This window comes from Cyprinodon variegatus, unplaced genomic scaffold (assembly GCF_000732505.1).
Source record: "Cyprinodon variegatus isolate N-32 unplaced genomic scaffold, C_variegatus-1.0 Scaffold1377, whole genome shotgun sequence".
Classification (NCBI taxonomy): Eukaryota; Metazoa; Chordata; class Actinopteri; order Cyprinodontiformes; family Cyprinodontidae; genus Cyprinodon; species Cyprinodon variegatus.
In genome coordinates this window covers 11,863-27,488 of record NW_015151830.1, presented here as the reverse complement: position 1 = coordinate 27,488, position 15,626 = coordinate 11,863, and the positions used below count along the sequence as shown (strand labels likewise).

At 37.9% G+C, this 15,626-nt stretch overlaps 2 protein-coding genes across 2 annotated transcripts; both read right to left on the bottom strand.

The window, feature by feature from the left end:
* Positions 1-1,380: 1,380 nt before the first annotated feature.
* On the bottom strand, positions 1,381-3,974 carry LOC107103106 (transmembrane protein 82-like). Its single transcript, XM_015402632.1, has 6 exons — positions 3,783-3,974; positions 3,615-3,687; positions 3,345-3,537; positions 2,826-3,243; positions 1,695-1,879; positions 1,381-1,598 (listed from the first exon to the last, which is right to left on the bottom strand). Exons 1-6 carry the CDS (start codon positions 3,868-3,870, stop codon positions 1,527-1,529), a joined length of 1,029 nt encoding a protein of 342 aa, XP_015258118.1. The 5' UTR covers positions 3,871-3,974; the 3' UTR covers positions 1,381-1,526.
* A 3,074-nt stretch (positions 3,975-7,048) lies between these two features.
* slc25a34 (solute carrier family 25 member 34) lies at positions 7,049-15,548 on the bottom strand. The gene is made up of 6 exons (XM_015402640.1): positions 15,407-15,548; positions 14,436-15,263; positions 11,356-11,421; positions 8,523-8,675; positions 8,305-8,439; positions 7,049-8,193 (listed from the first exon to the last, which is right to left on the bottom strand). Exons 2-6 carry the CDS (start codon positions 14,919-14,921, stop codon positions 8,023-8,025), a joined length of 1,011 nt encoding a protein of 336 aa, XP_015258126.1. The 5' UTR covers positions 14,922-15,263; positions 15,407-15,548; the 3' UTR covers positions 7,049-8,022.
* Between the last annotated feature and the right edge of the window lie 78 nt (positions 15,549-15,626).

The following is a 15,626-nucleotide window of genomic DNA, read 5'->3' as shown; positions in this document are numbered from 1 at the left end:
GATTCTCAGTCCCTATAATCAAAAATGCTAGGCTGTATTCCAAAATGTAAAATTATACAAACACTGAGGACTGTGGCATTTAAAGCTTTCTTAGACTTGTTAGACTTTCGTGTGACTTTTCACACATGAATTTGAGTGGCACCTCATTTAGAATCCATAGGGTTTAATATGATGACAGGCTACTATCGTCTGCTATAACAGCTTCAACTCTCCTTTGAAGGATTTGCACAAGTTTTAAAGTTCTATGATAATTTTAACCATTCCACCAAAAGACATCTCTGTGGTCAGACAGGTATGCTGGACATCAAGGGCTGACTAACAGTCTCAGTAGTCATTTACTGCAGTCCTTTTTCACTGAATTGATGTCAGGACTTGAGGAGCTGAATCCAAAATAATGCCACAAAGCTTGGAGCATGACCTTTCCAAAAAAATGTTGCAAACTTCTTAAGAATCTGCTTATTGTCTCTTTTGCACATAACTTTGCACTAGGATTGCTGAAAGTAAATTCATTACTCAGGACATATATCCTTATTTTCTTCAGAGTTGTATTGGTTTTTTGCTCCTTATTAGAAGTCTTTATGATTGTTTTCGTTACACTTACTTCTACAGAGTAGGCACAGATGCACATCAGTTTGATAAAAAACATATTTACACTTTAACTCCTTCAGTTGCTCATGTTGATTTTTTCTAATAATCTTTCAATGATAATTTCTTATCCCTTATTCAAGCTTCATTTTGGCAATTGAAGCTACACATCTGTGTAAATGTATACTAATGTTGGGCTGGGATAATCATGGTGTAATTATGAGCTCCCAGCATGCCTTGCAGCTCTGACATCACACTATTGGTGATACAGAGCTACACAACCCAACCTTCAGACTCTTTTTAGGTGCTCTGAAGGGGGGCAACTCTCACCTGTCAATTTGGTGTTGGTTTAATCAATAACTATTGACTTTACTAATTGAGTGAGTGAATACACAGAAGCATAGTTTAATGTCGTTGTAATATTCACTGCTCTTTGAAAGAGAGCGATCCCTTATCCACTGTTTTTATTGCTCTTATGTTTTTTTTAATGGGAAGATTTCTCATCAGGTCTCGTACAAATCTCCCCGTAAGGCCCTGTAAATTAGTGCAGCCTTTAAAATGAAATAAAGTACAAGAAATTAGATTATAATTATTTCATGTAAGTGAGAGAAAACTGGTGGAGAACCACAAAATTGATAACATGTGGTAGCAATTAGTGGTCAACAGACATTAAGTTTGGCTGCTGTGACTATAATCTTGAAAATGCCTGTTTTTTGCAGATATATCCATAGATGTCTTGTGTTAAAAAAAAGTTATTTGCTTGATGCAACAAATAACACATTCGCAGCTGGCTTTATTTCATAATTTTGCATGAACAATTGGTTTTAAGCTTAAAACACAGTGCACTAACAGATTCAAAACTAGGTTTGGCAAATTGAGAAACATTTCTAAAAACACCCAGATCATTCTTTTAACCCATGATGCTTTGTTTGGATGCCATGTCATCGACTCTTTTTCTCCTCCTTAAGATGTGGTCGGACCTCTGTTTGTAGTTTGCTGCTCTCTTGTTCTTCCTGAAAATAAACAATGCAAGCTCTCATCAGTGATTTTTAGAATTTTCAAGTAAAATAACCAACTATGTAGCTATTACAATCCAATAAAGAAAGAACCTTTACTGCAGCCTGCAGCAGATCCTGAGCAGGCAGCAGACAGACTCCTTCTCCCAGAAAGGCGATGAGGACATGGAGAACATCTGACCAGTATCCCACTGCCAGCATAAGCACCAGCAAGCCTCCCAGTCGCAACACTACGGTGCGCAGGAGGGTCTCTGTAACGGTCATTCGCTTCTGTTCCTCTGTGAATTATAATACAAAACAGATTGTGTTTTTAGAATTATTCATCTGTTTTAAATGTTTTCTATGATTCAGCACCAGTGTAATTTTCCCTAAAAATATCTTTATCTCAGTCTCTGCATTTGAAGCTCAAAATCAGATTCAACATGATAGTTTAATAATTTATTTCACCTTTAAGTGACATCTGGAAGTATTAACTTGCTAGTGGTCATTTTCAGGTTTTCTCTAAAGGTCTTAAACAGATTTAACAACATTATCAAGGCCACAAGCGAAACCTTTCAAACACGCTCCCTTTCACTACACTACACAATCTTTTTTGCTATATTTACAGTGTATAAAACTATAAAAATGATCAGCTTTGAAGGTTTTTAAGATGAGAAATATGTCTCAATTCCTAGGTTGACAAAGCCTGGGATATCCCTGGAGCACAAGTCCTATTGCATATCAAAGTAACAGTAACTAGGTACAACCTTCTGTTATGCTCAGTCTGAGGAACTTTATGATGACATAAAACAGCGGCCCGGTTTCTGCCTCCAGCAGCCGGATTTTTTTTTTTATGTTGATTATAATATTAAGAGGTAGTTTTATTTTTATTTTTTTTCAATGAACTTCGTCTAAAATACATGATAAAATGTTAATTTGTTAAAACACATGGGTCCTTCTCCCCGCTTAACTTTTATGCTTTTTTATAAAACTTTATAGTCTCAAGTTTTTCAATTAGATTTCTTTAAATCAAATTTTTTATTAATTGCATAGTTACTGTTTTTCTCTGGACTAGTTCTGATCAGTTTTTAGTTTCATGTACCCTTTGATTTTTTTTTTTTATATTTAATTTTACTTCTCAGTTCCACCCCACTTTGAGCCAAACTTACTGAGAGCCTCTGTAAAGGGCCCAAAGAGCCACATGCAGCTCTAGAGCAGACCTTGGTATTACAATCATCTATTCACCTTGGTTATAGGCCACCAGCATAGTGTAGCAGAGTGTCAGGGGAGTCCAGAATTTCATGGCATCCTTCTGGGATAAGAAGTGCTCATAGACAGTGGTGGTGGAAGCCACAGCTGCTGTAGCAAAGGCCAAGATAACCGCTCTTTGCAGTGAAGCCATCATGGTGTGTCCAGAGGTTAGAAGGCTGATGCACTTCCCACAGTAACAATCGGTTCTGTGCTGTGGGAACAGTCTGGCCACATGGCTCCACAGACTGCTGCTGTAACTTGCCAGTACCCAGCTGAGGGCAGCTGCCAGCAGCAAGCCGAAGGAGCTGTGTGGAGCCCCCTGATGGATGAAGGCCAGAGTGCAGGTGAGGCCGCAGCCCAGGGAGAACTGACTCTGGATTAGGAGCAGTTCCAGACCTCTGGAGTCATCATCCTGATTTTAGACAGAAACAGTACTGAGTCTGCATCTGCAGGCACACAGATGTGAGGTAAACTGAAAGCAGAATGTTCTTGTTGCGAACTTAAGGAACTCACCGCTCCGGCTAAGGTCAATGCAGAAACAACTCGGAGGGAAAACTCCAGCACAATGAGGGAGGAGACCCTTGAGCCCACCAAAGACAGAACTCCAGTCAGAAACCAGAACTGGAGAGCCGCTTTCCATTTCCTTCTCAAAGGGTTTGTGGAGGAGGATGATCTCTGCTTGCTTCCACTTTGAGTTTCCGAATCACTGTATGAACAAAAAAGCTAAATCACACTCATCCTAAAATGCAAGCCTTATTTTTCCTTTTTTGTACTATGACTCACCTGCATGCCTGAATGAAATTATAAACTCTCATCAAATTATAAAAGACTGACACTCCACACGCTCCTATAAGTCCTTTAAAATACAAACGTAACAGTATATGAAAAGCAGAAAAATACATCAGAACAAAAATGGGATTCAGATTAGAAAGAACATTGTTGTAAACTGACCCTTAAGAAAACAGTCAATTGGATTCGAATCAAAAGGTGACCATTCAAACACTTCCAGGATCCAAAAGAATGGAAAAAATATATTCATTTTTTTTCCCTCGATTGCCTAAAAATTGCACTCAAAATAGGATGTTCCAGTCATGCTTCTGCCCTTTGAAAATCTCGGAAGACACCACCATGAAGCTAGCTCTTCAAGCTCTCAGCCAGAAAACACAACATAGATTTACTTTTTCCTGCTGATGAACCAAGCTACTGACTGTCCAAAGGTTAAACTATTTGGCTCCAGTTGTCATTCTAAACAATTTTCCATTAAAAGGGTTAAAAGTCCTCTGATAGATAAGATTGTTAAGTAAATAAACTTGTTTTAAGATATTTAACTGGATCTCTTAAACAGTTGATGGGGGTCTAAGTTTTAGATAAGAATCGATGAGTTCATCTTCATATTGACCTGTAGAGTTTTTGTATAGTTAATGAAATCTATTCAAGGCAAAGTACGTTTTTGCCTCTGTATTATAATTTGTTTATAGCATAAATATTGTAACTCCAAGGTAGTTTTCAGGGGTCGATTATTTACCTTGGCTGTTTTCATTACATCAAACAGGCTAAAAACTGACTTACCAGACCTAAGTCTATCCCATTAAAACAACCCATAGAAGATTATTTGATGTTACCCAGAGCATTTAAGATGGACGGCTTGGAAGCATTTCTTGGCAACCAGAGGAAATGTATTTCCTTTAGATTTGGAATAAATTATATAATATATTTAACACTATGCATCAGCATTTTCTGCATCTACAAGTCTTTCAAAAAATTTCTCCATAGGCTTTGAGCAAAGAAATACCAAACTAGCAATAAAGTTTTTCTTTGAAAAAACGCTTACTCTCAGAATGAAAGCACAGCATCTGAATGATAATCTTGCAATCATGTTCAAACATCTCAGTAGTTCTGGACTTTCACTGGGCTGTTGCAAATGAATAAAGATCTTCCTGCTTGAAAGTGAACATCCACCCAAGCCATCAGTATTCTGCAGCCTCTCCCCATTTTTTATTCTCAGATTGATCTGTTTTCGGTTGATATCACCTTTAAGTCTAATCAGCATGCACATACTTACAATAGACATAACTCTGCAACAGACACAACTCTACTCCAAAGCTCTGTTTCACTATAAAGTGTGTTTGACCAGTGTAAGTCTTTATGTGTACTGCAGACTAATGCCCTGGCCTCCTCTTGCAAATGTAACCTAAATCTCTATGGAGATTTTATCTGGCTAAATAAAGGAAGTGAAAAGAAAAACAAAAATCCGCTGCAAAGCTTTTCACAAATCCATTTGTACAAGTCTTTGGTGTTCATGGTGCTGTTTATTCACTCATGTTTAACAAACAGCTTCAGCTGCATTTAAATTTAAATAAACTTACTAAGGCCGACAAATGGACAAATTTACAAATTTGTCCATTTCTGAAGCCACTTAATCGTTTAGGTCATTATGGTCAATAATGTTGAATATAAATATGATCTTTCTTTGGAGCTTTTCATTTGAATTTTAAATTTATGTTTGATTTTAATTGTTGGTCTGTCATATAAAATCCACTTCAAATACACTGAAGTTTTCCTTAAGTTGGATGTTTAAGTTTTTTCCCGTTGTTTTTTTATGTTTAGCAGTTTTTTCCTTGTTTATTCCTTGATTCTTTTTGTGTATTCATATTTACTTTTTAAGAGCACTGTTAATGCATTTGGTTAGACGATTTGGTACAACTCTAGTCAACTACGCTCTTGTAAATTAAGCCATTTTAACAATGACTCTTCACTCTTCCTCTGTCTTGCTTCCTGTCTGGATCATCTGGTTTTTAGGAATTTTTGCTCTTTCAAAACAGACTTGGTCTGTATTTCTGACAGACAACAGAGGAGGGCTCTTCCTTATGCAACAGCCTCAAAAAGCTGGTGGGAATGACTGCATTGAGTAAAATGCTTTCTACTTGCAAAGAGAAAGCAAAGATGATGGACTCTTCCTCAGTCTCCCTGAACTGCTACTTGACATCATCTTCTAATATATTCACCTGCATTTTACACACATGGACAAAATTACTTGTACCCCCATATAATGTAACAAAATCCAACAATGGTCAAAGAAATAACTTGAATCTGACAAAAGTGAAAATAGATAACAATTCTATGAAAATTAACAAATGAAAGTCAGACATTGTTTTTAACCCAAGCTTCAATTGCATGACTCAAAGAAGAATAAACTGATGATACAGGCATGAACAAAAATGATATTACCCCTGGAAAAAACTGAAAATAATGTGTCCAAAGGACATGATAAATCAAGGTGTGTTCACTAATTAGCATAACATGCGTCTAAAATATTGAATCAGTCAGTGAGCCTGTGAGCTGAGCCAGTGAGCTGATGTGCCTTTTTTCCAAGGCTCTATGTTTCAGCTCTATGTTTACAGATGGAAAAATGAAGCATATAAATAAAAGAACATCGTCCCTGCTCTGAAACACGGAGGAGGCTCTGTTATGTTCTGGGACTTATTTCCTTCATCTGGTACAGGGTGTTTGGATTCTCTGCAGGTTTCAAAGGGATTCTAGAGACAAATGTGCTGCTCAGTGTCAGAAAGTTTGGTCTCAGTTGCAGGTCTCAATCACAGGATAATGATCCAAAATACACAGAGAAAAATAGCCAGCAAATGGATAAGAGGAAAACATTGGACTATTCTGAAGTTTCCCTCTATGAACCCTTACCTAAATCAGTCATTTTGTCCAGGCCTCTTTAAAGAGATTATTTTTTAATTATCATTATGTTGAAGCATGGCTTCCTTTAAGAGTTTTTATTTATTGTTACTTTTGTCAGATTCAAGTTTTTTCTGTGACCATTGAGGGCTTATCCTTCATTAACTAAGGGGTACCAACTATTTTGTCCACGTGTCCACGTCATTGTCCATTTATCCCTCAGCATATACATTTTTTCTCACTGGTTCCCATTGCTCTTTGCTGGATTATTCTGTTCTAATCTGTGATGGTCTGTTTCCCTGTCACCTCATTGCCTATGCTTCTCCATCGGTTCTCTTTGTCCACTTATTCTTCTGTCTGCTGTAAGTTTGTCTGTTATCATTTTGAGTTAATCTTTCACACATCATGCTTCTCCCCACTTCCTGTTTGCACTTTGGTCCTTCTACAACCTCACACCCCATTTAAAAATTAAAAACACCAAACAGAGAGAGATCATACTAGGTCACAAACTTACTGTTTATGTGATGTGACTGCAGATTGGAAGAGAATGACATATGTTTTAGTGTGTAGTCACTATGACATGATTAGCAGTTTCAGCATTGTTGCTAAAAATAATTTATTTTCACAAAAGAAACCTTTTCCATTTCTCCTCACTTCTGCACCCAGAAAAAAAAACCCCACCAAGACGCAGCAGGCTGAGGGAGTTGGACAATACAAATGGAGTCAAACAGAAGTAAATTTGACATTTGAAAAGATAAAGGTTCAGGTTGACATCACGAAAGCAGATTCTGTTGCAAAGTGTATTAAAAAAAACAAAACAATGATTTTGTGTTAGTATTAACAAAGACACAATATGTTTATTGTAATTATTTACTACCACAAAGGTGCTTAAATCCGGTGTTTCAAGTCTTCTATACAAAACTTTAAATGACGTAGATTCACTGCTTTGCAGCTTCTACTCCCTAACAAGTCATTAAAAAGAAAAAAACATCAGTTGTTTTCCTTTTAGGCAAACAACAAGACAACTGGCATATATATCAGAAATCTGACACATACAGCAGTGGTTACAGACTGAAGATGGAAGACAGTGTCTTTTAGCTAGCAAGCAGCTCTGCTTCATGAAAGCTGATCAACAGCCTTACATTCATCACAGGTTTAAGATAATCTTATATGAGACCATTTGGTTATCATATCCCCATCTTGATAAATTGTTAAACAGAGTTTGATCTTCTAGACTGTATTTCATTAATATGAAGTTTTTGGATTAGTCAGAAGTTATTTTCAACTCTGATTTTTAGTGTTTTCTAATATTGATCACATTATGAGCTTCTGTAATATTTTATCCAAGAGAAATGTAGAGGAACTTTGCAGCCAAGATGCTGCTGTTGCTCCATTGCTGATATAAGCCTTCATTTATTACTTGCAAGAATGATAAAAAGGGCAGATTGTCAAAGCTTTCAAGTTCAGTATGAAATTTGTTTAGGTTAGTTTTCCGTTCAGTTTTCTGGGTCTATTTGTCTTTGACAGCTTGCTGCCTCATCAGATCCCAGAACAGCATGCTGAGCACTGTGTGCGGAGCCAGCCGCAGGAACACAGGGCCCATTCCTTTATATAATCCCAGGGGTCCCTCAGCTTGGCATACTTTCAGCAAACAGTCTGTAAACCCATGGTAGAGGCGCCCCTGCAGAGATCAAAACAAGATAAGTTCTCACACACTTTGATCTCTCAATGAGCCCACCCTAAAATAACAAACATCTGAGAGTGAAGTGAAGGAGAGAGCTTTTAAACTCACTTTGTGAAACTCGTCCACCGGCTGGTTGTAGAGCCGTGTGCTAATCACATCAAATGGAGTCATGGTGATAGCCACAGCAACACCGCTGATGGAGGCAGCTATCAGTGCTGTGAGCCACCCATTGGCACTGAACCACTGCAATGTCAGAAAGAAACTGCTGATTATCTGTACTGACTGATATGTTACATGCATAAAAAAAAGCTTTTAATTTTACATACTTGAGTATGAGACACCCAGTCCTTGGCTGAGGTGAAGGTGGCCAGCTGAGCAGCTGATCCCACCATGACTCGGGGAACGGCCCCGTTCACTCCCCTCCACAGACCACTCAGGCCCTCTCTTCTATAGATGGTAACAAAGGCATCGGAAACACTCTGAAAGAAAAGACCCAAGCATCAGCAACACTTTGATGACCTTGAATCTCCTAGGGCTGCTGATGGAGGGGGTTTGGCCCCGTAAAGGTCACATTCTAGAGCCAGCCGTAGAACACAGAGTGCTGATGCATCCTCAGACCTGTTTAGAGAAACGTGTTATTATGTCGTTAGTCATGACTAATTAACTACCATATTAATTCACCAGTGTATCATCACTGATCGAATATTTTTAAGATATCCATTGATAAGATCGGACAGGTTATCAGCACTTCAAATACCTCTGTCATTAATACCAAAAAGAAAAGAAAAATCAATTTTTTAAAATCTGCTGACAACCAGCTAAAGTACTTTGATGCACTTTGCTCTGAGTATAAAACAACTCAGATAAAGGACATGACTGAATGTGTCAATAGGGCTTCCTATCTTGTAATCCCTTCAACTTTGATTGAACTTAAAGCTTCTACCCTCTACTTTTATTACAACCCTACAGAAAAATACATCAAGACTTTTGATACTGTATTTAAAGTTCAGAAAGTAAACTGGAATGAGCACCTAAAACCTTAGCTAAAATAGAAAATCAGTATGCACCTTTAAATCTAAAGGTTTACATCTAGTTTAAGGGTTTACTTAATTGTTTACCAATGTGTCTGCTTTATAGCATACTAGTTTAATAATCTGCTACATAAGGATGGAAAAAAATCTGTGGTTTAAAAGGTAAAAAGCAGATTATTTATAGGTTCAAACCTTAAATATTTTTTTTTTTTATTAACCCTAGGGTTTGAAGAGGCTGTAATTGGTATTCTCAATGACTGACGGTTACTTACATGGCTGTGAAGCACCAGTATTGTTTAAACAATACTAGTAGTTTTTTCTTTGGCAAACATTGCCTCCATAGTCTGCTTGTTTACAGAGTAAACCAATCTTTGATGATGGACTGAGCACATTAAAATACACAATGATGTCAGAGAATCTAAAGGTGATATATAAATAAAAAAAGATTATCACAAAAAAGGGGCATTTGAAGTGGGTAGAATCCTTTATAAGAAATAAAAAGTTAAAGAAAAACATAATGTTTTGTTCTGGATTAAGGAAACTTGTGTCAAATTTACCGAACAGTTTCAGATTGCTATAGGAAAATTATTAGAAAATAAAATAAATGCATTGTTAACTTACTGAATTGTTTCAAACTTCAAACTATTTGAGCTTTTGTTTAAAGATGAGCACATTCAGAGCAGAACAAATCACAAAAAAGCTAACTTTGGGGGAATGGATATGGAGTTTAATTTCTCATGTAATTGTTATGCACAGAAAAAAATTCAAATTTGCCTATAAAAACAATGTTGACGGGTAAACACTTTCATATGCAAACTGCGTACCTCATAGATTAAGGGTATCTTACAGCAAGGAGAGCTCCTTTAGTTACAGGCTGCTGCAGCCAAACACACAAACAAGCATATGTTTGTTTTCCACAGCAGCTGTTAGGCTGTATAACTATCACTGCACCCAGTAAACCCAGCAGGCTTGTTAAATCCCTGCTACTCATTGCACAGCTTGCCATGTACTTGTTAGAGTTCTGGTTCTGTTATGTTTTTCTTTTGAGTGTTCAGATTTGCTTTACTCCTTGTTTTCTAGTTTTAGTGATTTTATTTTTATTTTGCTGTGTTCTCTGGTTAATTCTTAGTAACTGTTTCAGTCTGGGCTCTGTTATGTTTTTCTTTTGAGTTTTCAGTCTTACTTTGCTCCATGTTTTATAGTCTTAATGGTTTAATTCTTGTTTTGTTGTGTTTTCTGGTTATTTTCAGTTTTCTAGGTTTTTTATTTGTTGCCCTCTGCTGCCCTCTTGTGTTCTCCTTTTTCCCAAGCTCCTTTTCTGTTCTGCTCTGTGCACACCTGTTCCCAATCTGCTTGTTACTCCTCTCTTTGTCTCAGTTTCCCTTAAATATCCTCTCTGTTCAGTTCTTCTTTGCTGGGTCCTCACCAAGCTTGCTCCAACTCTGTCTCTCTGAGCCTTCCTCCTTGTGATTGTGATCCCCCTGATGTCTCCATGGTTTCTGGTTCGTCTTGACTCGTTTTCTTGTTTTGATTTTTGGACTCCTGGTTTAATGGTAGTTTGGGCTTTGTTTTCTTTTAGATTTTTGGATTCTTGGTTTCCTGTTTGTTTTTGGACTTTGTTTTCTTATTTGTATTTTTGGATTACCTGCCTCTATTCTCAGTTACTTCATCATTAAATCCACAAGAAATTCACCTCTTCTCCCTGCCTCTGCTTTTGGGTCAACAAACCTTAACCCGATCGTGACAATACTAGTAACTAGTCTGTTATTGCATAAATATATTTAAAAGAGCACACATTTTGCAGTTTCTAAATACATTTGGATAGCTTTTAGAAACTACATCTTTTTTTGTAACAGTATATTATTTTCTACTTTACAAAGTTGAACTTTCTATTCAATCATTATTTCATTTTCATTAATATAATTATGTCTATCCATTCGCTTCTAATGATGTTTTCCTTGCTTCTGATATCTGTGAAAGTCTCCGACTGAGGGAAATAATACCCACCTGTAGAAAGCTGTAGTGGGAAGACTTTATTCATCATTGATGCAATATAAATGTGAAATCTAGTTTTGTTTCTGGTTTATGCACTGTTGAAACCAGAGAAGGCACTTTGTTCTTTTCTTACCAGATGGTTATGTTGGTGACCAACAGCTATGGCATCTACAGTCTGAGCTTGCAGATGAGTCTTTACCTGTGGAGAAAACAGTAACAAGGCTTTAAGTTCTTCATTCCCATGTCAGACCATATGTCTGCAATATATACCACTGTGCTGATAATTAAGTGCACACAGATCAAGGCTTGTCAGGTTTTGTAAGGATTACAGTGCAAGTCTTCCATCAGTTAAGCAACATGTGCCTTTTTGGAACGGGGACAAACATATCTGACAGTATGAAATGTGCCCCTGACCTCAGAATACAAGAAGTGAAAGCTGAGGCATCTTAACACCTGCAACTCTTTGCAGAAAGGACAGCACATATATAACAAGAAACAACATTCCAGGAAGTTATTAATGTGAAAAAATATTGATAAAACAAACATTAGAAGGTTTAATTGAAGCCAAGCATAAACATGTGAGGTTAGGTTGTATGAAGAACCTTGAAAGTAAATATCATCAAAGGCTCATCTTACAAATACAATTACATCCTTACAGTGCCTCTAAGCACTACTGGGACCAAAATAGAGCATAGAAATCTGAGATGACTTCAAACCTGATCAGACATCTATTACTTTGACTCCTCAGGTCAAAGGCAGCAGGGCTACGAACCCAACTTGGATAAAGTTCATCCATTTAAAGTCAATATGTCTTTTCATTTCTTTATACCAAACTTTAAGTACCCCATTTTTCTATAAAACAGCTAAAATATGCAGGTAAACATTGTATGTGTGTGTATACACTTGTGTTTAATACATGGAGCCCATTTTCTGGAAAAATAACACTTTGTGGAGACCGACCTCTCCTTGAGGGGTCCGATGCCTGCATGAAGCCCAAATGGGGAATTGCTGTTTTAGGGTTCAGGATTAAGCTGTGAATTTAGTTTAAGTTGGGGTTAAGGTAGGTATGAACCCCTAATGGTTCGTGTTAGGGTAAGGGTCATGGTTAGGTTGTAGAAATTGATGGAAGTCAATTGAAAGGCCCCGCAGTGATAGAGAGACAGGTTTGTGTGTGTTGTGTAATGCCTTTATAAACAAGCCTCTACATGTATGACAGAGTCATCCCTCATTTATACAACCAGTCTTCAAATAATGCCTTCTAGTATTATCCTACAATGTTTCTGGTATTTTTGCAGATACTTGTACTCTAACTAACCCAGCCCGCCCAAACAAGTAAAAATAAAAAACAAGAAACTCATTTATTTAACAGGTGCAGGGTTAACCTTTCACCGCCATGGCTTCAAATAAGAAACATTATCACTAGACACAAAAGGAACACTCTGTTAAGAACGTGTCCAAATTAGTCAAAATATTGCATTAAATGAGCACCTTCTGTTCCATTAAAGCCCCAGAACAGAAACAAAATGGAACATCATTTTACGCAGTAAGGTCATACTTTTAACCCCTTATTTGCTCTGTTCTCTGTTGCCCTTTTGTTTATTGATTCTGTTGATAAAGATGGGTAACTCATTTGTTTTATTTATCAGCAAAATATTTTTATTATAACATTTTACCATCACAGCATTTAGTTAGTCTAAAAAAAATACCTTAGATTTGGAAATGATGATCCTGTTTTTCTGTTAATCTAAGATGATGTGGTGGTGATGGCCTTTAATCATTGGTAGATTGATGAGAAGGGATTGTACGCTGCATACAGCCAGGTTTCAGTAAATTCAATCCAAAACAACTGCATAGTTGATCTGCTACTGAACATTACGGCATGGAAATACCCTTAACAGACACCAATGCCATTGTTAATTACACTCCGTGACAATTCATATCAAATAAATTTTTATAGTCCCCCAAATCCTTTTTAAGTTCACTTTTTCACTTTAGTCAGAGTGTCTAGAAACTATTTGTAATTCATGACTTCCTGATTTCCCAGAGTTCAAATTAGTGTTTATAGCCACACTTTAACATTGTAAAGATAGGAGGACAGGGCAGAAGGCTGTTTATCTCCATAACTGAGGAAATGTCAACAAGAAAACAGCTGCTGGACTAAACTTGCCACAATCTACAGTCAGAGAAATAATTAAAATGTTTTTCTACAACACTTTTCTACACATCTTTACTATGCATGTCAATGAGGCTGCAGCAAATTCATGTCAGGAGATAATAACCTATGTCCTTTTTCCGATAGCCCTCTTGTTTTTAACTGCACTAGTTGTTCATTAACTAGTGTGGTCTCTTAAAGTTCTATATGTGTGTGCTGAGTGTAATCTAATGACTGGTCCTGCCTTGCACATGGTTTGAACTTCCTCTCAGCTTTAATTTTTGACATGCTGCTCTCCTTGAACAGACGGTACGTAACAAATAAGGCCATAATAAGCTCACATGCTGCTTATTGTTCAAGGAAGGCAAATGAAAAATGTCAAGAGGACATGCAGAAACCAGCCAGGTAACTTGTTAGATAAAGCTGTGAAGATTTCATAGATGGAAAGTAAAATGGTTTGATGAAATAAAAAAAGTATAAACATTTCTTGATAATTAGTAAATAATTCTAAAACAACAACAACAAAAAAACTCCTTAGTACATATGTGACTTGGTAAAATCAGATGTAATTACTTAGACAACTATTTAAATATGAATCTTTTTTTAAATAATGACCATTACTTGTGGTCAAATAGACCCTCACATCTGATTGTTTGATTTTCGAAGCGTTTTACCAGCAGTCAGTCATTTTGAAGGCATAATTCTAGCCTACAGATGAAATGAAGACTTGATGTGCTGCAACAAAAGAGTAAGATCTCTCCCTTGTTTAGATGATTGATCATTTAAGCTATGATGCTCAAATCTTAGCATTTCCTTTTATATTTAGGAGGATGAACTTGAAACCAAAGGCTATATGGTTTTTTTTTTGTTTTTTTTTGGATCTGTTGTCACTCATTGTGTCCTTTAGTTCTGCTGTTTTAACACCACAAAGCCCCTATAGACGCATAAAAGGCTACAGAGAACAGCAGCAGCTAATGCAGCTTTTGATTTTTTTTCTTTAAGAAGTTTAAACTCACTGCTTTTTTTTTTGCAACAATGTGGTTGAACTGTAGTTTACTAACCAGATAAGCAGGAGAGGCGATGAAGGCACCTAGGGCCCCGGCCCCTGCACCTGACAGCAGACTGCCTCCATGAAATGCAGTGAAGCCCATAGATTCACAGCAGGAGTAAGAGCCGAGCCTCACTCCATTCATCACACCTTGGTAGATGAGCCCAGCTGAGAGCCCCTTTTGGAGGCCCCTGAGCCCGTCTGTGCGACCAACCACCAGCAGGGCCTGCAGGACTCCCCTGTAGTGTACCTGGTAGGATCCCCGAGCACGAAGCTCCCCCTGAAGCTGCAGACGTGTCTTCACGACCTCCAGAGGATTGGTGAAAACACAAGCTGCACAGCAGGCCAGAGCACCCAGCGCAAAGTCTAGAGGGGGCCAAACAACTGGAGGGGGGCCCAAAACGTTGTGGGTGACTGCAGGAGAAGCCATCCTTTGGGAAGGATGGCCACAGAATGAAGACTCTTTAGGTGAACTTTTCAGCAGCTGAGCACTGGTCATCCCTGAATGTTGCAAACAGTTTGTCCCTCCTGTATGAATTTGTCAGTAAAGCAGAAAAGAAGCGCCCTGAGCAGTTCAGTCAGCTGAAGTGATGAATTATGGTCCGTCTTACATGTTTGTCCTCAGATACAGAAAGACACTGCCTCGCTCTTCTGCCTGTTTTTTGTGACTCTTGTTCACTTCCTTGTGTGTCAGCCTCCAAGAATGAGCCACCATCTCCAAGTTAAAGCAGTCATAATCAAGTAAACACCATTCAGTTCTGATGTTTTGGCTTGTTTACAAAAAGCCCAAGGTCAAAGAACTGACTTCGCCCAACGAAATGACGGCTGACATGAGATCCTCCTGAAATGACAAGCATCCAGATTTCTGCTCAGATCGTGTCACAAAGCTTTCACCCGTTTCACCTAATCAGCAATAACTGGACTCTACGCTTAAAAGTTCTAAAACACAACAGCTTGATCAGAGCGACTAGGAAGTAGTCTTACCTGTAAAAGAAGAGAATAACACCACAAAGGACAGAGGTAGTCCAGTTATCTCCTGTATGTGCTGACTTTTCTCTGAATCCCACAGAGTCCACTGCTCCTGTGCAGCTCCATTCCTCCTCTCATTGTAAACATGTGTTCTCAGCACATTCATTGTTAGAGTCTCCTCCTTCTGCTCCATATCAGAGCCAATGCTGTCCCAGCGCTGCCTGCCACCTCATCA

Coding starts and splice junctions, on each gene's coding strand:
- LOC107103106 (XM_015402632.1), bottom strand. CDS start 3,870: ATGAATATATTTTTTCCATTCTTTTGGATCCTGGAAGTGTTTGAATGG. Junction 3,538..3,614: donor AATTTCATTCAGGCATGCAG/GTGAGTCATAGT, acceptor TTGTTCATACAG/TGATTCGGAAACTCAAAGTG. Junction 3,244..3,344: donor CATTGACCTTAGCCGGAGCG/GTGAGTTCCTTA, acceptor GTCTAAAATCAG/GATGATGACTCCAGAGGTCT.
- slc25a34 (XM_015402640.1), bottom strand. CDS start 14,921: ATGACCAGTGCTCAGCTGCTGAAAAGTTCACCTAAAGAGTCTTCATTC. Junction 11,422..14,435: donor TCGCCTCTCCTGCTTATCTG/GTTAGTAAACTA, acceptor TTTTCTCCACAG/GTAAAGACTCATCTGCAAGC. Junction 8,440..8,522: donor ACTGGGTGTCTCATACTCAA/GTATGTAAAATT, acceptor CTGACATTGCAG/TGGTTCAGTGCCAATGGGTG.